This window comes from Branchiostoma lanceolatum, chromosome 1, assembly GCF_035083965.1.
Source record: "Branchiostoma lanceolatum isolate klBraLanc5 chromosome 1, klBraLanc5.hap2, whole genome shotgun sequence".
In the NCBI taxonomy this organism is placed as follows: domain Eukaryota; kingdom Metazoa; phylum Chordata; class Leptocardii; order Amphioxiformes; family Branchiostomatidae; genus Branchiostoma; species Branchiostoma lanceolatum.
This window is the reverse complement of record NC_089722.1, coordinates 20,392,549-20,415,191: the sequence shown is the minus strand read 5'-3', so window position 1 is coordinate 20,415,191 and position 22,643 is coordinate 20,392,549. Positions and strand designations below refer to the sequence as shown.

General features: G+C 39.4%; 1 protein-coding gene across 5 annotated transcripts in view; it reads left to right on the top strand.

Moving 5' to 3' along the window:
• Positions 1 to 22,643, top strand: part of LOC136440224 (BCAS3 microtubule associated cell migration factor-like) — a 201,827-nt gene that overhangs the window by 2,888 nt on the left and 176,296 nt on the right. For all 5 annotated transcript variants that reach the window (XM_066436129.1, XM_066436138.1, XM_066436120.1 and 2 more), the window contains exons 2-7: positions 15,468 to 15,592; positions 16,374 to 16,474; positions 19,549 to 19,630; positions 20,366 to 20,429; positions 21,261 to 21,368; positions 22,348 to 22,424. In XM_066436129.1, the coding sequence (XP_066292226.1) occupies positions 15,468 to 15,592; positions 16,374 to 16,474; positions 19,549 to 19,630; positions 20,366 to 20,429; positions 21,261 to 21,368; positions 22,348 to 22,424 (557 nt within the window). The remainder of the gene's footprint in view (positions 1 to 15,467; positions 15,593 to 16,373; positions 16,475 to 19,548; positions 19,631 to 20,365; positions 20,430 to 21,260; positions 21,369 to 22,347; positions 22,425 to 22,643) is intronic.

The following is a 22,643-nucleotide window of genomic DNA, read 5'->3' as shown; positions in this document are numbered from 1 at the left end:
AAACTGTACATTTGTATGAAATTCATTTATCATAGAGTAGAATATAGCTTTTCGGCCAGGTAGTAGTTCAGTTTAGGCCGTTTCTCATTTGATCGTTCTTTAAACGCTGTAATACAGTATGATATATAGTTAGAGGTGTTTTGCTTAATAATTTCCCTATATGATTATGCTATGCACCCTGTATTCTAAGACTTTTAGCTGCTTTCTGCAGTCTTCATTCCCAGTTTGTCAACTAAAAATAAATTGCTGAAGACATAATGTATTGTTATTTATGAACTACAAATTTTCAGTGTGAAAAGTAGATGCTCAATCTACGCGTCATGGTCTTACAATTTCTTTAGATTGCGACGATCGATCAATCCTATTATGCCAACACTGATTAGTTTGGCTGCCTAACCTGATTAAGTAGCATGTAAAGGCTGGACATGCTATTCTATCAATCAAGTCAGGCAAGACCGGTGTACATGTAATACTAATGGTATGCTTGTACTCATACCACCAAGCCAAGTATGACTATGAATCTGACAATGTCAAGTTAGACGCATGTACTAGTAGTACCATTGTATCCAGTTGTAGAGAAATTACTGTTGTATCCACATGTAACATTGCCAAAAATAGTTTCTTAAGCAACTAGATAAAATTTTGAAACAGTCAATAATATAGATATAAATATAAATTCTATCCAGTTATCTCTTAGGCTATCAATTAGAGGGGTTGTCAGTGGTCAATATTGCTAGAATCTTAGCTTGTAGTTTTCCTTTCATTTATTAGTTTAAATTACCAGGATCCTTTAACCTGTAACTGCCAGAGCAACTTAAGCTGAAATCAATCTCTGCAAGGCAAATAAGGCATATCCAGGTGAATGAGACATATAATAATATCCAGGTTATATTCCCTTATGATATACTTATTGATATAGACTGTAATTCTTTCGTTACGAATGCCTAAACTTCCTGATCTTTTAATGCTGGGTAGTATCTTGCATCTGGCTATCCTCCTGCCAGAGAACCTGTAATGTTCAGAGTTTCTTCTAAACCGGGAAACAGGGGCGGCGCGCCCTCTTGTTCCCGGCCTGCGCCCTCTTGTCAAAATGCCGATTGAACCCTGGTCGCACTTGGGCGATGTTCTTACTCTCCAACAACATGCTGCCGTACAACATGCAATCTTTCCCGAAAACGATCTTTCCTCCTTCAAAATATCCCAGCACCACCACAAAACAATGAATCAGATCATAAAACATGTTATAATTAGTCCAAAATATTCCTATTGCGGTAGATGCACCGTTTAGACGGTGCAAAACACGATCGAAATAACATTTTTCCAACCGAGGCGCCATCTTGTTTTGCTGTCAGCTACTCTCGCGAGACTTGATATGGCTTACATGCAAGGTCAGCTGACCTAGATAGCGAGACTTCCCGAGACTTCGTGACCTTTCACCCACAGCCGCCGGGAACTTGCACGGACAGTTTAGAGAGATTACGAGCTGTTTTTGTTGACATTTGAGCATCTAAAGATATCATCCCACAGCATAAAACGGAAAAAGGCAAAGGAGTCTATCCATTGCAGAAATGAGATGACTTTTTTTCTGCCACAAATTGGATAAAGATGGCTAGATCGTGGCAATGTTTATATAATACTCTAATGTTTCAGCTGAGGGATTCAGGTGTCCCAAAAGCTGAAAAGGACCCCGCTGTACATATCAGCGTCGCGGACCTGAAGACCAGGCATGCCAGGTGCTTGTTCAGATCATGAAGGGACAGACATACTAGTATGCTTGCCACAATGCCAAAACTTCAATGGAAAAGCAGTATGAGCAAAAAAAGGCCACCAGAGAGAAGTTAAAGTATTTTTTTTTTTTTTATTTTTTTTTCATGGTCTAAAATTTAATGTGATTTGTGTTGGACTCAAACTTAACAAAAATCTAATTTTATATTTATTGGTTTCCTTTCAAAAAAATTGATTTTGCAGTGGAAAAATTTTTTTTCACAATTTCAATCTGGAATTATTATTTTTTCTTCTATTTTGAACAACTAACCTTGAACTAACTCTACGATTTCTGAAGTTTCATGAGCTAAAATTTCTCTCTCAGATAGCCTCAGAATGTCCCATTTAAGCTGCAATTTTTCAAAGGCTTCACACCGTGGAAGGTGGGGCACCCCCCCTTCCACACCATCCCCCCCTCGGTCGCTTCGCTCCCTCGACACAGTGTGCTCCCTCTTGTCATTATTTTCTAGAAAAACCCCTGATGTTAGTGTCTGATGAACTGTTATGGTTACAGAACTTACATCTTATTGTTAGACAGTATGTACAGAGCTAGGAATGTAGTTAAAAATCAATTGTCTGGTGTTATAGAAATCCTTTAAGCTATAAAAGATTTCCTTAGACAAGATAAGATCCTTAATAAGATGGTGTTTTCCAAGATACCAGGACACTCTAATATCCCATTTCTTAACAGTTATCATGCTTTATCCTTAAAGTGACCCTCATAATTGTTTCATTTAATAATGAACCTTTTATTACAGTTAATGAATACGGCCACTGGTAATTTTCATTTCTTTGCACCAGCAAGTGTGTATACTATCTTTTTCTGCTGAGCAAAGATCACAGAACCATTTTGTGATAGGAAGGAAAATAAGGTTTTGCAGCTTTTTTACATTCACAGTTACTCTCATCTCCCAAATAAACGTACCGGTACGTTTATTTTTTTCAGCCTCAAAATCCACCCAGTACGTTCTTATTTTGGACGGTACGTTTATTGTTTTTTTGAAAATCAAAGTTTTGCTAACCTGGGATCCCCTTAAAATTTAAAGTTTGGGTTTTCCTGCCCATATTTCCCCGGCATTTTTGCTCATAATTCGCTATTTTTCGACCATGCGGTGTTGATATCCCGGCCGCTACAGAGGCCGCTATGACCCGGCCTTTGTGAAATTATCCTGGCGGAACTCGTAACGTATTGGTCGATCTCTATGACACTACAAAGTCAACGTTGTTATTGGGAGAAAATAAGACGCCACACTGACGTTTTGAAATGCAATTCTTGTTTCATAAACAACTTTGACAGTCTCTGTTTACATCGTAAACCAAAGCACGCTGATCAGAAAAGAAACATGCCAGCGGCGCCGCGCACAGTAACATTTAACGCATGTAAATTTCTCTACTCACGTGAGATACAGTCTTTCCCAAAATGAAAATATAAAAACAACACCACGAAAAATCTGTGTCTTAGCATAAGAAATTGTATAATGTCTTTCAAAATATATCAAAACATTTCAATCCTACCACAAACAGGAAAACTTAGCGCTTGGAAAATCGCCACTGTGACAATGTCCTGTTAACGCATGACGTGACTCTGGTGGGAAAGCTTTATCATGGAAGAGCTCACGTCAAGGAAGGGGAAACAACTCTTTTTGATCTACAAATAAAACTTCTTTGCCTTAGTCAGAAATATGTTTTGCATTTTTACAAAGAAACTTTCAATATTAGAGTCTATACATGAAATTGAATTGCAATCTAGTCACCGTTATTATCACTTAAAAATTCTTTAAAAACATCACCCCTCTACAGAAAGAATGTTGCAGTTTTCTAAGAACATGGATGTAGTTTTGCTAGCCCCGCCCCTTTCTGTCTTCGGCGCCAGCTACCATGGCTACTGTCTGGCTCACTCTTTCAAGTGTAACATGAGAACCCTGTGGTTAAAATGTGGCAACATCGTAAGCCTGAGGTTTCTCACAAATTTGTTGACAATTTAGTTTCTCAAAATGAATGTTTTTTTTTCTACTTACAAGAGTAATTTCTGAATTTCAAATTATTTGGATTGCAACAACAAAAACCAGAACATCATATGATATTGTCCTTGATATTATATGATTATGTCCTTGACACAACACAATAGTTTGTGGCATGTTATGTTACAAATCTATGTTTCTATGCATAGAAGATAAATGGCAAGTTGGGAAAGAAAAAAGTTACATAGTATACATTGTCATAATTCTTCTTTTTCTCTATGGCTTTTACAAATAAGTGAAGAACTTTACCTGTGATGACCATATCTTCAGGATATTGTAATTTTCTGTTCATGGTCTAAATGTTGACCCAATTTTTCAACATGGCTACTATATTTTTTTTTGAAGTGGCAAGGAAGATTACAATTTGAGCAAGATGTGTTCAGTTATTCTGTTCAATATTTATAAACTTTACAGGTATGGTCCTCAGACAGGCATAAATGAATGAAGAGAACCTACAGCTACCTGCTTATCATTTTTCCCTTGGACAGAAGTAGCATGAACACAGTTTATCTGAAGATTCGGTTAATTTCCGGGGGGTATGTTTATTCCGGGGGGTATGTTTATTTGGGAGATGAGAGTAAACCAATTCTGTGATATACATGTAATACATTGGAAGCACATATTTGCGCGAATTCACTACAGAGATTCACTGAGAAAACGGCGAAAGTGAAGCCACCGCGAAAGTTTGAACATTTACAGTACGTAAATGAAGTCCTGTACCGGAAGTTGTGGCGAGACATCTTTGATGGTATTAACTATGTTTTTTGGTTGCTTAATGGTATTGGTAATGTACCGTGACAATAGTTCAACTGCATAACCCTGTTTGCAGCATCAATATATCACAAAAATACTTAGCTTACAATGGCAATTTATCATGCATACATGATATAACCACACTGGCAGTGGCCCATAACAATTTATAGCTTGAGTATCGCATTGCGTCATTCAAATCCATATATCGTAGGCACAAGGCATCGTCCAGAATTTGAAACAGTTTTCTTGAATCACCATTGACCCTCTTCTGGAGTTGAATACGGCTATAAGACCACATCGTTTGCGTACATAGCACTTGATGATGTGCTACAAATCCTAGGATATGGCTTCAGAATTCAAAATCAGATCCTCCACATGATTAACTTTACCAAGAAGATTTTGTTATCATCAGCTTTGGCTTAAGCTTGTTGGTTACTTAGTTTGAAAAGGATATTTCTTAATTAGTTAAAGGTATGTATTTTAATCAGAACATAAAACCGAAGTCAGTGTTTTTAGTCCTTTTTCTACATTATAAGTTGAATCTACCTAATTATAGCCTGGGTGCCATCCGATTACTCCTACACTCGCTGTCTCATTCCCAACCCTATGACACTGAACAGCGATATTCATAACAAATGAATGCGACTTTGTTGTGCCGTGAGGCAATGAAATACATGTACACGCATTTCCCACCGCTGCTTGAGCTGTCCGCCATTTTTTCAAACTTCACGACAAATCATCGAAGTTGTTCAAATGTTCTGAGGATTGTTGACCGTCCATTTGTGGTGATTTTTTTACGACGCTTGATGCCCCCCACAAAATTTGGAAGATCTTCGACTGCAACAGTTGATTTGGGTACCTTTTTGCATTCTACAGCTGGCTTATAATAAGTTATATGGTTATGCATTGGATGGCTTGACCTTCACATGATCATGATCAGAAAGGCTAAAACGGTTTTATGCACGATGATAGATCATTGTGCTTCACACATGAGTAATCCAATCATCAACTGTCTGCCCCACAGTACTTTATCTGAGCGTGGAATAAACTATTTGTTGCTTCGGCACAGGTTTGTGATTTAGAGGTATGCATGTAGGATTTTGTCATCAGAAAAGGTCATCCTCTGGTGAAAATGGAAAGGCATTTTCCATCCTCTGGTGAAAATGGAAAGGCATTTTACCAGGAAGATGTTGGTAAGGAAATTTACCCAAGCAACATATATGTCTAAAATGCTTGATTGATTCTGACATTAAATTTTTTTTGGTACACATGTGTGAGATTAAAGCGTTTTAAAAAGTGTACTTTTCCAACTGAAATGCCAGAGGCATCCTTCCTAGATAAAACAAATATCTTTACCAAGCGAAGCAGTGAACTTTGGCTAACCTCAATTGAAGATCGGCCGCATGCATAGTATAAGGACTAAATGTGTCCTTAGAGATGCATCCACTCTTTTAACGGCCCGATTCGTTACAAAGATCTATGAATAGTTTGTACTTCAACTCCTGGTGTATTGCCGTTGGTGATTCTTGAATGTCAAAGGTAACCTCAGGGGATATTTCTGAGGTAATATCAGAAGGTAAAGGTAGAAACTCGTTAGAACTGGTTGTTTTGTGTCTGCTTAGGTGGTCTATGTTACAAGTAGCAGATTTTCTAGAAAAAAATTGCAAGGTGAAGCGACGAAATGGATTTTCACCCCTTCCACGTTGTGGAAAACAAGAATTTCAACCTTTAGAATGCTGAAGTAGCCGTTTGGCACCCCATTCTCTATTGGTTACAGAGTAAGGCAGCTGGGAGAAGGTTAAAAGCTAAAATGGGGTATTTTGAATCTTCAGGTGGGAAATTACTGTCAGACAGTGGCCACATGTGACCTAGTAGCATCCCTGGTCAACCTGAATTTTATGCATGTCATAGAATCTGCTCCCCTGAGTGAGGGGGTTTGTGATTAGAGCATGGGGGCGCAGTGCCCCCCTCTTTAGAAAAATCCCTGACAAGGATGACCAATGTGTGAAAATGGCATTAGAAAATTTGATTGGATATCATACTCGAAGACTGTGGATCAGATGAGCGCTTTTGAACAGCATTCTCCAATTTTTATAGAGACATACGGAAAGAAAGAAGATGGGAGAAGTTGTGCTGCCAGGGTTGTTGTTTTTACATCGTTTTGCCGAAATTCCTGACGACGGGTGGTGATCTACTGATGATCCCCCTGGTGAGGCACATAATTCCATCAAGTGTGTGTAACTCAACTAACTCTAAGACTGGATTAGATGAGCGCCTTTGATCTGTGTGCACCATTTTTTATAGGTATAGGTCATTTGAATGTCACTAAAAGGAAAAAAGACCTCCAATTTATTAAAGCGGCTATCTGTGCAGCACAAAGGTTGCTTTTTTCCTGTTTTTTTATGCCCTATGGTTATAACTATCAGTTAGATTATGATTGCTGTTGGTGGCAATGAGTTTTTGCTAGCATCTGTGTGTGTGTGTGTTTTATGTTGACTCACTCACAAATGAAATACAACATGTAAATGAAAGGTCATAAATGAAACTTTGTGCTTATCACATAAGCAAGATGTATGACTACACTCAAAATCCTGTCCAAGATATATACATTCCCCCTGCTTCAAAAGCAATGCATACGTCTCCATGGGAATTGCCATATATCAAACGTGGGAAAATCAATTGCTGTGTGAACCAATGGTAAATACATTATCTGGGGGGAAACTGTCCTTGCAGCTGCGTTGATGTACTTACCATTGGTGATTTCACGCTTGAATATCATTACTTGTTGCACTAGTATCCTGTTGAAAGTGCACGTTGCTCATAGATAATGATAATCTGTTTGCAAAATTAATGCCAGTGATATGAAGGATTGCAGCAGTGTCTTGAAATGACTTATTGCAGGTGTCGATCGTGCATTCAAGTTCTCAGGCCTACAACTTTAGTCTATGAAAAATTATAAACAGAAAAATGTTGAACTAAACCCTGACCTTGGTGCTGAATGTGTAGTGTCTATTGTTATTACATTATCTGGGGGAAAACTGCCCTTGCAGCTGCGTTGATGTACTTACCATTGATGCCCTGTTGGTGATTTCACGCTTGAATATCATTACCTGTTACACTCATATTCCGTTGAAAGTGCACGTTTCTGGTAGATATAATCTGTTTCTAAATTAATGCTAGTAATATGAAGGGTTACAGCAGTATCTTGAAATGACTTATTGCAGGTGTGATCGTGTGTTCAAGTTCTCAGGCCTACAACTTTTGCCTATGAATGATTATTAACAGAAAAATGTCGAACTAAACCCTGACCTTGGTGCTGAATGTGTGGTGTCTGTTATTACCTCCATGAAAAAGGGAGGTAGTGTTTTGGGCATGTTTGTGTGTGTGTCACTACAGTGTGTGTGTGTGTGTGTGTGTGTGTCTGTGTTTTAGGAGCAATAACTGTGTGTGTGTGTGTCTGTGTTTTAGGAGCAATAACTGTGTGTGTGTGTGTGTGTTTTAGGAGCAATAACTGAAGAACCCCCCGGATGGATTTTGATGATATTTGGTATGTGGGTAGGTGTTGGAAAGATAGGTTAAGGTCGATTTTAAGCCCCATGGCAGCTGTCCTTGGTACTGCAGCAGAACTTCATGGTGTTTGTATCTTTTCCATGCTATGGTCTTGATACATGTGCATGGTGTACAGTTTGTATGTGTAATGGCTTCCATACTGTGTATTAACCTGAAGTAGCCATAGCCATTTGACACTCTATTCCCTATTGGTTACAGAGTTAGGCAGCAGGACGAAGGTTAAGTCTGTGTTTTATGTGTCATTTGAGGATGCAAGCTGTGGGTGGCAATGAGTTTTTGCTACCATCTGATATGTTTATGTATGATAATCAATACAGTTAAGCAGTGTTTCCGCCAGACCGCGACTGAGAGGCCGTCCACTTGGGGAGGGCCGTACCGCGAAAATTTATTGACCGTACCGCGAAAATTAATTGACCGGACCGCGAAAATTAATTGACCAGGAAAAGTAACTGAATGTTGTGATCAGAAAAGACTTTGTTAATTTTTCAAAATCAATTTGTTACGAAGGTCGCTATAATACTGCTTCAATCGTCACTAAATGCGATCTATATTGACCAGAAGCGCCGGCAGTGTAAAGGGGTTTTCCCGCTCTGTGGTCACGTGACATCTTGCCGTCAACCAATCAGAGCACAGGTTTTTATGACGCGGTCCAATCAGCGCTTAGAACCTTGCATATCAATGAGCTTTAAAACATGGCGGACGGCCCGGGACGGGGCAGGTTCCGGCTCGACTTATGTGAATTCATAGCGAAAATTACGATTTATCTACGTTACATATGGAGAATTTTCACGGAAAAACATTCAAAGGAATATATATTGTGTCGAATACGGTCAGAAATGATGGCGAATCGCGGCGAATCACGACGTTGAGGCTGAAATGCACGGGCGAAATTCTTGTTTTGTTTACGTTTTTCCTTGTTTTCTTCGATGACTTTCTTCGATTGAGTCTTGAAAAACGGGTTTTTGATGAGATCACCGTATGCCAAAGGCACCGACATCGATTCTTCGCAAGCTTAACAATAGCAACAAACAAAAGAGTGTGAATGTCCAACGACATAGAGCGTCCCCACGCCCGCAGTAACAAAGAAAAACAAAGAAATTATGCCGACCTCTCGTATTTTTTCCCCGATTTCTCGGCATTTAGTTTTTTTTTTTTTTAAAGAGGACGGCCTATGTCTGAGTTCAGGCCGTCCAAAGCGACATAAGGCCGTCATTTGACGGGAAGACGCCCCTCTGGCGGAAACACTGCAGTTAAGTAGGTTTATCTTGAGTTATCATAACACTAAACCTTCCTTTTGACTTGCAAATGAAACTTGATAATGGCCATGATAATTGTGTCTGGCGTTTTGTAAATTTGTATGAAACCAACTTGAATCATTACACTAGCCTTTCCACTGTAGTACTCTGACATTTTGTGGTTGCAGAGTGATAAATTTCACTATATATTGTAAATGCATTTAAGTTTGCGTGGTTTTTATTCCGCTCTAAGGCGAAAATGGCATGTTCGCAGTGGTTTTGAGTTCGCGGCAGTGCTATAGTTACATGCTGCTACAGTATTGGACAAAAATGTTCACGGTGGTTTTAAGTTCACGCTAAAACGGTTACCTACATATAGATTATACAAACAGATTTCCCACACCAAAATTAGGTGTCAAAAAGCAATAGCTAGTGGCAACCTTGTTCCTGGCCTGCTTCCAAGGACGACAGGCAATGAAAACTAATGAAAACCCTTTACTGACAGATATCCTTGGGCGGCAGTGAAAGGACTCTGAACTGCTCAGAAACAGTGTTACTTTTTATAGATTCAAGGGCTTGACTTGAATTCTAATTAGGCAGATTGTAATTTCACCCCTCCTGAAGGGGTTGATAAGGAGCTTGCATAAGAGACCCTGGCCTACATTTTGGGTCTCTAACTAATGTTTAAATTCATGTCATTACCTTGGCAGTCCAGATATTTATGTTATGTTACAAGTTAGGGCTGCATATCCGTACTGCAAAAATCAATTAGGTACAGATCCAAAATATTGGAACATCACTGTATTAGTGCTATAGACATGGTGCTATGGATTTTCTTAATAAACCAATTAACCAATACCTGAATAGACTTATACTCAAGTATCTAACTTTTTAACATATTCATGAATAGTTTCATCAGGTTCACTGAATCACTGAATAAAAATACTCCTTCACACATCAAAGTGTTTTATTCCACCAATGTTTCAGTGACCATCTGTCACCTTCCTCAAAGCACAGTCTTCAACTTTTTGTATTACTAGATATGTGTTATTCCTGCCACAAAAGATGAAAATTTAGCACAGGAAAAATATGAAAACATTGTATGGGCTTTGAAAAAAAAATTAGCACCATCTTTGGTTTGAGATCCTCTTGAAATCAAAACATATGTTTTCTGCATAAGATACTTGAAGCCTGAATAAACATTCTGTTATCTGTTTATTCATGTTTCTCTCATAATTTAAGACCCCAGGCTACTTTATCAAATTCTTTAGATATAGTATATGTGTAGCTGATGTTAGATTTAGGTATACCTACTACCCATGATTAATAAAGCTGTCTGTTAGCTGTTTTATGGTAGACCTTTTGAACTAGCAGTGCACTCTGAGTTGAACTGTTGGATATATATGTATGAACCAGTTAACCTGTGACAGAGCATGGTAGATGCTGCCCATTTGTAATGTAGCCAAAATGTATTATGTAACCTTTTTGAGGGTACAGTCTGGCTCAGAAAATATTGAGATTTAACCTTCTCCCTGCTGCCTAACTCTAACCAATAGGGAATGGGGTGCCAAATAGCTACTTCAGTGTGCTAAAGGTTAATAGTATGGAAGCCAGTTACACATACATGTACATACTACAAAAGGTTAAAAACATGTATCAGGTGAAATACCAGTGCTCATAATTTCAAGCAAATTGGGCTCTGTAAATTTGAATAATGCCAAACTTGGCTCACTAACAAGTATCCAGACCTGAGAATATTAAGCGACTTGCCTGTTGAACTATTGTTGGCAAATGCTTCACACGTTACTCTGAGGCATTCTGCCAGCATAGTCTACCCACACTACAGGCAAGACATTAGCAGCTGATCATGAAGTTTAGTCGTGGTCGTGGACTGTCTAAATCATTTAGGGATTATGGCTTCCACCATGGCAAAGTGAGATCAACAGACGATATTGATCATGACTAGGAATGAATTTTTCAGAAACAACACCTTGACACAATGCAAATTGCGAGGTTGTTAAATCAACAATATATTGTAGACTGTGTTCTTCAGACTGTAGATTTATGTATTGATTCTAACATATTCCTTTCCAGACCTCTTTCATAAGATTATATAGCTTTTAATCAATACAATCTAAACAGCAATCAATGAACTTTGTCATGATCAAGTAGTAATGGCAAAGTTAATAGTATATCAGAGGAATTCAAGGCCCAATATTCATGTAGGGAATGCTACAAGTCTGTACACCTTTGAGTTACTAATTAAACCTTTCTTATTATTATAATTGTTAAGTGCCAGCAGACTCTAGTACTGTCAGATGCACATGCACAGGTCATGGGGGCACTTGTTTTAACAACACACCGGCCAATGTACCAATACATGTACATATGTAGCAACCACCCACACCAATGTTACAGAGGACTCCGGGGACATGCACTGACATTGATCTTGAGTCAGATTCGCTTGCCTGTAAATGGCCCGATAAATGCAATTGAAGTTCTTTCACCAGGATGTTTCAAGCATGAAAGGACAATTTTTGAGAATTCCTCGTCTGCTAAGCAGTCCTCCATTATGATAGTGATCATAGTAGACCCGCGTATGAATATGACATTGATTCTTTGGACTGTTTCTGAAAGATAAAGGCGGTGGGAAATGATCGATCCGCAGGTTTTTACTGCATGTCAGATCAAGGTTTGTGTATTGACCCGAAGTTGTACTCATATCAATCTATACTGTCTGATGTCAGGCTGACATATCCGCTTCAGGGCCAAGGTTACAGTGCAGAAAAGTGTGTATTAGCCTATTCATTATCCTGTAGTGAAATGATTAATTGCATGAACTTGGATGATTGATGGCTTTGGTGGCGTCTCTTTCCAAATGGCAAATTGGGGACTGTTCCTGGTTCAAAAGAGCCCCATCCATTCAGATGTCAGTAGAAAAGCTGCTTGAAGTTGAATTGCTGTATGCATGGCTCTATACGTACATGTACATGTACTAGTACATGTACTGTGTGTCTGACTAAGTTGTAAACATAAAATGATATGTATATTCATCAATTTTCGTGGATGAAGGAGAAAGGGGTTTTTCGTGGTGTCTTAAGTTTTTGGTCAAAACAGTTCTGGAGCGCAGTAATGATACGTTGCAAATGCGTACTTGCATTGTCATGAATCTACGGAGGAGATATAGTGTGTAAAACTTGAAAATGAAACCAGCGAACAAGATAACAAGGTTTTCGACAATAGTGTACATGGTACAACGAACGTGAGAATACTAGTAATATCTCCCACTGTTGAACGGACATGTGCACGCTCCCATATGTAGGGAATATAAGAGCTTGTCAAAATCAAATATTGTTTTCCCAAAATTTTCTGTTTAGGATTATGGTATATCTCGGTCAATTTTTTTTGATATGCAAAAAGTACATATGATTATATACCTTGAACAAGTCTCATTTAATTTAGTAAGTTAATCTAGCCTAGACTCTTGTTGGCCAGAGCTAATAGCAAACATAGCTGTGCATGTTATTTTGCCATTTAGCATCATTGCACTAAATTAGGAAGAACCATTCATATGCAGCTCCCATCAAGAGAACACTTTGATTTCTCCCACTCAAAGATAAGTCCCAGGAGAAACACTTCTTTCATCTTACGACATGATGAGCATTTGCTTCAAGGTCTTAGCTATTGATGTGTCTCCGTTAAGAGATCCCAGATGTGTTAATATTCATGAGCACACCCAAGTCAGGCCGAGGAAAAACAATGTTGTGTTTCTGGTTACCCGACAGACCCTAGCAAAATCCTACCAACCCTAGCCTTGTTATGGGGTCGATCACTGCGCTGGCAATGGACATGATTTTTTTCAATCTGAGATGACACCAATTTAATTTCTTGGTTAACAGATTTTTTTAAAATCTTAGCATGAGGACATAATTTTAACAGAAGGCTGGGGTGAAAACTTGTACCTGACCCTGTTCACTCCCTGAAACTGTATGCACCAAAGTACAAACTTCCCTGTGAGATCCTGTTTTCATGTTGATTTTCCAATGTAACATTTTTTTTAAAATTCCGTTAACCAAGAAATAAAATTGGTGTGGCCTGAGTAATGAAATTCAAAACAGAATACCTGTATTTTACATTCTGTTAACAGAATAAGGCTTTGAGTTTGAACATTTGATGTAAGGATGTGTACTAAGCATTGAGACTCCCTACATACCAACCCTAATTCTTTCAGGGCTTTAATATAATTGGAAACACAAGATTTTTTTTCTTAGGCCTCAGAATCCAATATCAGAGCCAATAAAAGTTTCAGACAAGACAAATATACAATGTCATTGTATATATGCCAAAGCATTTATACAGTAACAGAAGGGATTTGGTTTCAAGTCTCTTTCTATAGTATAGGGCCTTTCAATTGATTTGATTGATTTTGATTAAACCAGTTACCTTACTTTAACAAAGTTTGCTGACCTTGAGGTTATGTTCTATGTGTCATTTTTTTGTCTGTGCGTATGTGTGGACAGCATAACTCAAAAGCTGTGGATGAATCCTTAATATGATATTTCACAGTTTGTGGGTAGTGGTTGGTGAAACAATTTCAATTACAATTTTTAAAACAAAGGTTAAGTTCAATATTGGGCCACCTAGCAGCTTTCTACGGCAGTGTTCTCGCCAGCGCCCGTCCTCCCGTCATTTGACGAGTTTTTGTCTCTCATGACGGACAAAATTTTTGCCCAACCCGTCATTTTTAATGGACAAAAATCGGTGTGTAAAAATATTTACTAGACAGAGTTTAGAATTTTGCAAAACTCCAGAGGATCACTGGAAGTTCGCGACGAGGGCGATCTAGATCATTTCTAATGCCCGCCGGCGACAACCCCAGCCACGCACAAAGAGCGCCGTGGTGGATATTTGGTGGCCGCCGAAAACTCGGCGTCATGCGCCGCCCTCCCCACAGTTTTGGCTGGTCGCATCGGGCTGACGTTTATCGGGCTGGTGTCCCTCTCGGTTCACCGTCAGTCTCGTTAACAAAGAAGCCTAAAAATTCAGAAATATTCCTATAGCTAGGCTTTCTGTAATCTGTAAAACATTATTAAAGTTTCAAGCCGCGGCGGCTGAGTTGAATGCGCTTTCTTCCCGTAAGAAATGGTAAACAGGCGTCAGATATTCTATTCCACCATGACCACCAATCACAGTGCGTCGTCTCCGTCGCATCACGAAATACCGACCAATGACATGCGAGTCTCGCTACTCGCGTGATTTCAGCTAAGCGTGAATTTGCGAGATGTTAGAGGAATGGCGGGGATCGCAAGGATCGCACGACGAAGCGGCTGTTGGAAGGCTTGAATCGACAACTTTTGAAGACATTCAGTGCAGTTACCGGAGAAATTAACCGTGGAAAACATGGGAGAAAAAAATGGACGTCTTTATGGCGTTCTTTCTCAAAGTAGGGTGTCAAATTCCTCATTATGTTCAATAATTACAGGGAGCATACGGGACAAGTGTTGAAAAATTTTAATTTTGCCGACTTATTCTGTGTGTGTTCTTTGTAGGACGTAAATACGTAATAAAGTTTTGTTGTGCTTGATTTTCTTTTCTTTGCCGATTGTATACAACATAGAAATGTAGCTTGTGTGTGAACATTCGATCTTACCGCGATGATCGACGGCACGCCTCCCCCCAAAATTAAGCCTGAAACCCTTGTGTAATTTTTCACCAAAAGAGATGTCATTAAACTAAGCTTATTCTACCGGGAAATTTGCCCCTCAAAATGCAGGAAATAGCGTTTCAGAGGGTCTAGATTCCAAAATTTTCCGGGGGAAAATACTCCCGGACCCCCCTAGGATGGTCACGCCTCCGGCGCGACGCCTCGAGCCTTCGGCGCTCGATATGTTCTTCCCGACAGGAAAATTGAAATGACGGGTAAAAATTTCAGGCTGGCGAGAACACTGTTCTACGGTACACACTACACAGTAGAACTTCTGGTTTTGATATCTTGTGTTCGGGATATGCTATGGTCATGATTCTTGAGTGGTAGATAGGTCTTGGGACAGAGAGTAATATGTACGTGCTGTAGGTTTAGGCCCCCTAGATGTTAAATAAAATGGATGTTTTCCTGTTTCCCCAGGGACAAGTCTTACATGGAGAGTGTGGTGGACTTTCTCCAGGCTGTCCCACAGGCGTACAGCGGCAGCACGAAAGAAGACAAGGAGAAGATCGTATGGGCAAGATTTGAGAGCACTGATGTTAACGGTTAGTTATAATGATAGAGGAAAAGCAGTTACAGCAGATCCTTGGGGATGTCTTCTTATGCTTAGGTCACATTTCCAACCCGGGGCCCGGCCGGGCAGCTTGCGGGAACGAAAAATATGATATAAAAGACAACAAAAGACAGAGAACGTTAAAAATCACTACTAACTACAAATTGTGTATTTTCTTGATATGCATTTTTTATTTTTCGTTTTCGCCGACACCCCGGCCGGGCCCCGGATTGGAAATGTGACCTAAGCATTAATGGGGCTACTTTCTACACAATGCCAAAGCTGAGGGATTCTCAACTCAGATGTTTCCTGTAGGGAAGGAATGTGAAGTCGAAAGGGACACATTGATAGCCCACATGATATGCATTTGCAATGGGCGAATGAGTGTACCGGTGTTATATATAATGTTGTATTTGCTAGTATAATTCCACAGGGATTGGCTTATATAGTTATATTTAGAGAAAGAGTCTCAGTCAGAGTATGTTGAAGTTTTCAGCCCTTCATGCTACTCCAACATGATAATTATGTTTCTCAATTCTGTCTCTTCAAAGGGTTGGGGCAATAGGTAATAAAACGCTAATTACAAAATGTACATCTTGTCTAGGGGGATAGGAGAATTTCATGAAGATATGAAGATGATTTTTGCCATCTCCTCAGCCCCCCACCCATACTTTTGGTAAGCTAAGTATTGAGCCTACAAGCTTGTAATGCAGAAGCAGAGATTGCTCTAAGTCTAACCAAACCATATTGCCTTTACTGTGACACACTCACAGATATCTCCTACAACTCAGAATATGCTGAACATCGATGTAGTGAAGCACCCATCTTGCTCATCATAGGCTACAACAACGGTGTGCAGATCTGGAATTTGCCAGTGAGTACCATATTTCTGTAGGCACTTAATAACCTCCAGAGGTATACATATAGAATATAACACAACTTGTATACCGTATCGCCTGAGGTACCGGCCTGACTGCGGGTCGTATTGCCAAAGGCCGTCAGGCAATGCGACCCGGGGGAGGGACGGGACTGAGGGTGATGCGGAATACAATGTGTTGTATTTTGTTTATGTCATGCCCACCCGAAAAAACACAAATTTCAAAGCAAAATGCTCCAGAAGTTGAGAGAGTTTTGTGTCCTCAAACAGAAAAATTGTAACAAAATCGAATCCGAATCCGGTATCCGAATTTTCGACAGCTGTGAAACAGGCACACTCGAAATGCATTCTAGATATTCTATGGAAGCCAGAGCAATAAAAGTCGAACCCCGTGCAATAACAAAAGTTACTTCCTGGTCCAGAATACCCCTATCAAACGTTGTTGCTGCCCAGGTATGACATAAAAAGGTATACACATCTATATAGCCCCCCTTCGGTTTGACATTCGAATGGCTGTTATAGCTGCCAGCAGACAGTCAAGGTAGCAGATTACAGTATATATCCTGGAATTCTGTCCTCAATAGTAGTTTGGGTATAAAGTAGTGCATCGTAGTACTTGAAAAAGCCATTAGAGATTCTTCTGTCCTGCATGGTAGAGGAATATGTCAGCTTGGTTGGGTTATGATAGTTGTTTGTTTGGCTTAAATTTGAGTCAAATTTTGAGTCTGAATAATGTTACCACCAACTGCAGTTAAAATTGACCTCTGCTGGGCACTATATGAAAATGGGTTTTATAAGAGAAGAAGCTGGCAAATTTATGCTTATTTTCACATATTTTGTAGATTGTACCCTGAAGTCAAACATATTTTGTATTTATATTCAAATGTTGTAGCTTCCTTGTGCACCCCACTATAGATATTAAAGCGAAGAAGCTTCTCACTTTGGGGTCCTTAACCATGTAAATGCCAAAAGGCGAAAAATTGTGTTCTGGTTCCTCAAACGTTAGGCATTTTGCCAAAGCTCAGCTCCTCAGCTTGCATAGCTTAGACTGAGTACCTCAGCGTAACATGAACAAGTCCCGTCAGGAGCTAAAGAATCGTCTGGCTGGTGACCCGACTTAAAGGGTCACTCACTGTTGGCAGTCCCGCAGTGCACATGCATACAGCGCAGTCTACTGCAAGGCTGCCTGGCCACTCGTCTGGACGATAAAAATGTAGAGCCAGAGCATCTTGACAATCAAGGCTGTGGAGTGAATTTATAATGCAGAGATACTGGTGACTCTGTTTGAATACGGAAATGTTCTATTCAAAGATGTAGTTTTTTTCTTCTGCCACTCTGGATTGAAATTGCATACAGTAAATATGATTTTCTGGTGATTCAATTTCCCTACAGGGAAAAAATGGAGTGTTGGCACTTGGCACTTTAGTTACAAACTAACTGTGCAGTAATGGAAACACCGGTTTTAACCTTCTCCCCGCTGCCTAACTCTGTAACCAATATAGAATGGGTTGCCAAACGGCTATTTCGGTATGCAGTCACTGTGAAAACTGCGAACGTAAATTGATATGTTAAAACCACCTCAAAAATTTAATGGCAAAACACAAGTTCTGTACTTTAGGTTGTCATTGTTGAAATAAGGAGTCACAAGCATGAGGCATGTCTCCTCTGAAATGTGATATCCAAGTTCATACCTAGGATTCGTGAATCAGGATTCACCCAGGCAAGGGATTGATCCTGAATCGTGAATCCTGGTATGAACAGGGTCTAAGGTAACCACATTTGATTCTCTTCCAAATACCCCAATCGCTACCAGTATTGTGTGTGAATCTTTGTGAAGTATACCACTGTGCTGTACTTTTTATATCTATGAAAATATACCTTTGCCCACTCTAATGACAGTTCAGTGGTTGCAACCATGGAATGCATGATGTCACATTGCTGTCATATGCATGTCTGCCATTATTATTAGTTATTAATGAAGTGATCATCTGGAAAATGTTTGCGGAGATGGAGATGGGACATTAAGCGACCTTTTCCTGTGACAGTGCATAAAGCTTATGTGAAAAATGTCCCCATCACATCTATGCCATTCGTCAGTCTGTGATCATGATCAGAGCAACCATCAAGAAGGAGATATTACGTTATACAATGTACATGTACATGTTCTTTTGTGGGATGTCCCTGTAGTGCAACTAGTAGTAGTCTCACACTTGACCTTCTGGTTCCAATAAGTTGCTAACTGGGAGACCCCAGTTCAATCCTGTGTCGGTTGGGGCTGCATCTATCTTTTGGAAGGGACATAAAATGGGGGTCCCGTATTAATGGAGGTGCCTCAAGCATGTTAAAAGGCAAGGGCTAGCAGCCTCTCCCTGCAAAAAGTATACCCTGCTAGAAACCAGCAAGGAAACTTGCTGCTCCTACATGTATGTGCCACAAGGCACTGCAAGGGTCTGATCATGAACGAACATTGTCCTTTTGAGGTTAATGTTCCGATGTCAGCCAGCTTTGCAAAGCCATCTCTATTAGCTGTGCGATTTTCATACCACCAGCATAGTTGGCTTTGCCTGAATGTTGGAAATCAAGGTCTGTGCACCTGGCCATACAATCTTTGTTCGCTTACATCTCAATCACAGAGTCTGCACCAAAGCAGCAAAACATCTGGAAAATAGAGCCAAAAACAATTTCATTTCAAGTCTCTCTTAAAACAAAGAATGAAATGTACATTTGTTAGAAATTGATGTAAATTTGCAGACGTCATGATTCTACACATACATTGTCTCTATTACGTTTAAAAACTTTTTACAACTTTCTCATAGCATGAAAAGCAAAATAAGATTTCTTAATCTCTCTATTATAATTACAGCCACCAATGGTTTTACTTTGAAATTCTAATATTCAAATTTGGTAGAAATTTTATTGGAGGTACCCTAAGGCAAATACATGTACATATAGCTATTGCAGCTCTTGTGTAACAGTTGTTAAAGTGGGCATGCAGTGCACAAGATTAGTGTGCCAGTTACTGTACAAGAAAGGATGTTTCAGCCCTGTAATGGTGACTTGATCTCTTCCAGTCTTCTGGGGAAGCACAAGAAGTGCTGTCAATACGACAGGGACCTGTCCGAGTACTTAGGGTGCTGCCAACTCCCATTTCAGGTAAGTGGCCCAGTAAGTGGTAGGTGACTGCTAATGATGGCTGAATTTCCTTCATTAGTTTTGACTGACTGTGCTGCTTTCTACAGAGGTCCGGGGAGGGTTATTTCCAACTGACTCAATTAGTATATAGTATGGACGGTGATTCACATGGGAAAAAGTGTTACACTTGTCAAGATTACAGCTTGTGTATATTATATACAAATGTAGTTTGATTTTTGAAACAATGTCACATAGAGCAACTGGTAGATTTAATGAAATAGTGTTTGGGAATAAACTTGAAGTTGCGGCATCACTTCGGTTTTGTTATGCTTGTACAAAAATGTAACTCCACGACAATTGGAGGTATTGGTTTGGGTGTGTCTGTCTGACACAGGTATGTCTAAATTTGTGTTTCCGAATATTTGTAGGAAGCATAACCCATGAAATTCTGGATGAATAGTGATGATTTTTGGTACATGGGTAAGTCTTGGAAAGACAAAGGTCAAGGTCGATTATCAGTCCCCTGGCAGATTTCCTTGGTACTGCAGCAGAACTGCCTTTTTTTTTAAACTTCTGTTCTGCTAAGCCTATGGTCTTTGTTTTTTTTGGTGGCACTAGCTTTTGATATCAGGAATAACTGGTGTAGCTTTGGGCCCCCTAGCAGTTTGCTCTGGAACTGCAGGGACATTTGTTAAAATCTTAAACAAAGGAACAACTGACTGATGAAATTCCTCGACGTGTTGTTTTCTTTCCTAGGTCACCACCAGTCAGACAGCTTTGCTGACAAGAGACCACTTATAGCTATGTGTGACGGATCAAGGTGAGATCAATGTACATCCTTTCCAGAAAACAGTGTTTTTTAAAAATCTCAAATGAGAAATTTTGAAAACCTCATGCCCAAGGGCCACACCATTAAAAAATCTGAGTGAGAATGTTTGGAAACTTTTTGAACTGCACCATAAAATTGCCCCCTTTTGTACTGTATTATGTTATTGACTAAAAACAGCGTTAGCAGCAGTCCGTAGAGAACAGGGTGGCAGACTGAGTGTGTACTGCGGAAGGAATTGACTTCACATTTACATATCTGAGAAAGCTTCCTTGTGGTCCCATAAATTTAAAGAATTTTGAGGCAATAAAAACTAAGGGTGCTGTTTTTTTCTGGAGATGAGAAAATGCAAGCCTTGGGGGGATGCAGCGTGATAGAGTATGAGACTTCTGCAATGCAAACAAGATAGAGTTTTTTACGTAAAATTGCTCGTTCTGAATACTCTAGACTTACATGCAAATCTTGAAAATAGATTGCAAATTGCATGTTGCATGTGGGTATTTCAAGCCCAGCTACATGCAAGCGTATGAATAAATCAATGTGTTGAGTTTAACATATCATTTACACTACTGGTTCTTAGGTCTAAACATTCTTTGATGCATTATACCTATTTGTACACAGTAAGGATTATCTCCTACTAGAATATGATTAGATTTATCATATTATGAAATTCTTTTGACCAAGCGGAAAGAAAGGGGAACAGCTTAAATGGGATAATCCCAAACTGATTAGTTCCTACTGTAAAGTGGGAAATAGTTATTTAAAGTAACTAACTTAACTCAATATGAGGTGACTGCACATTGAACACTTCTGTTTTGAACACAGCTCAACTCAACCTTACTGTACTGTGAACCTGACCAGTCTGAAGTCAGGAGAACAGGCTCATTCCATTGGCTTCAAGTCACAAGTATACGACATTCACTTTAACAAAAGGTAAGAGCCTTTAGTAGACCATTGGTTCTGTATCTGTAATTATCATTCAATAGACTTATCCATGCAAATTAAAGGCTTAGTGCCATTCTGTGAGATGCAAGTATTTACATTGTTGAATATCTAAAAGCTTAAGCCTCTGTCACATGTTCAGAACGTTTTGTGACTTAGCTTCCAATCAATGCTTCATCATTCATCATGGTATATTCAGTTATTATATATATTCATTGTATATTGATATTACCATGTTTATATGTATAATATTTGATGTTGATTTGATGTTTCTATGTATGATATTGTAGGAATTTGAGGTTTATATGCATGATATTGTAGACTTGAATGAATTGTATTGTATTGTGCGTGGGAGGGCAACTTGTAAAGGTGGGTAAGCACCTGTTTTGCCCTCCCCTTCACTTTTGTGAATAATCCAAATAAACAAATAAACACATCCCTAACCAAGGTTGGCGCTGGGTTGGGAGCAGCCTGGAATCCATCCTATTCTAGCTCCAGTTCGCTCCTCTGATTGTGTCTAAGAAGAATATCACTTTCTCGAGTTTGATTTGTCAAAATTCACAGTCGGCTGGAGCATACACTTTTAAATACTAGTAGGCAATCCCGACCAACTAACTCCCAACCAGATGACCTTGCTCAATGAATGACTCCTAACCATGGTGTGGAGAAGGTTGGGAGGCCATGGTTGGCTATGTGTGACAGGGGCTTATGGTGGAATGCATTCTTTGTGGCTAGGCATATCTGCTTAGTGTTGGCAAGGTGTTGCTGAGAGTTTTCTCCAGATCTTGTCTTTATTCACTTTAATATCCTATTTGAATTGACTTGAAATTCCCCCCAAAAAAGCTAATACTGTAAAATGTTTCTTGATTAATACCTAATTTCCTAATTGACGTAAAATGACAAAACAAGTAACTTTTTGTGACCTTATTTCTTGATCACCTCAGGATTTCTCCTCTCTTACTTTCTGCAGGATTGTAGTAATCGCACTTCAGGAGAAGGTTGCAGCTTTCGATGCCTGCACATTCCAACATAGGTTCTGGATAACAAGTAAGTAAGCTTCCATGATTTTATGTAAAGGCTAATAGAGGTAATTACAGATTTCACTACATTCTGATACCATATGTGACTGTATTTAAGAAGTCATCAAAGTGATCCTCAGCATTGTAAGGGATGAACCAGGGAAGAGAATGTTAGATAAGTGAAAAAATATGTTTTGTGCTGAGGAAGCAAAGAAATCACTAAATCTTTGTTTAAAAATGCAGTCAG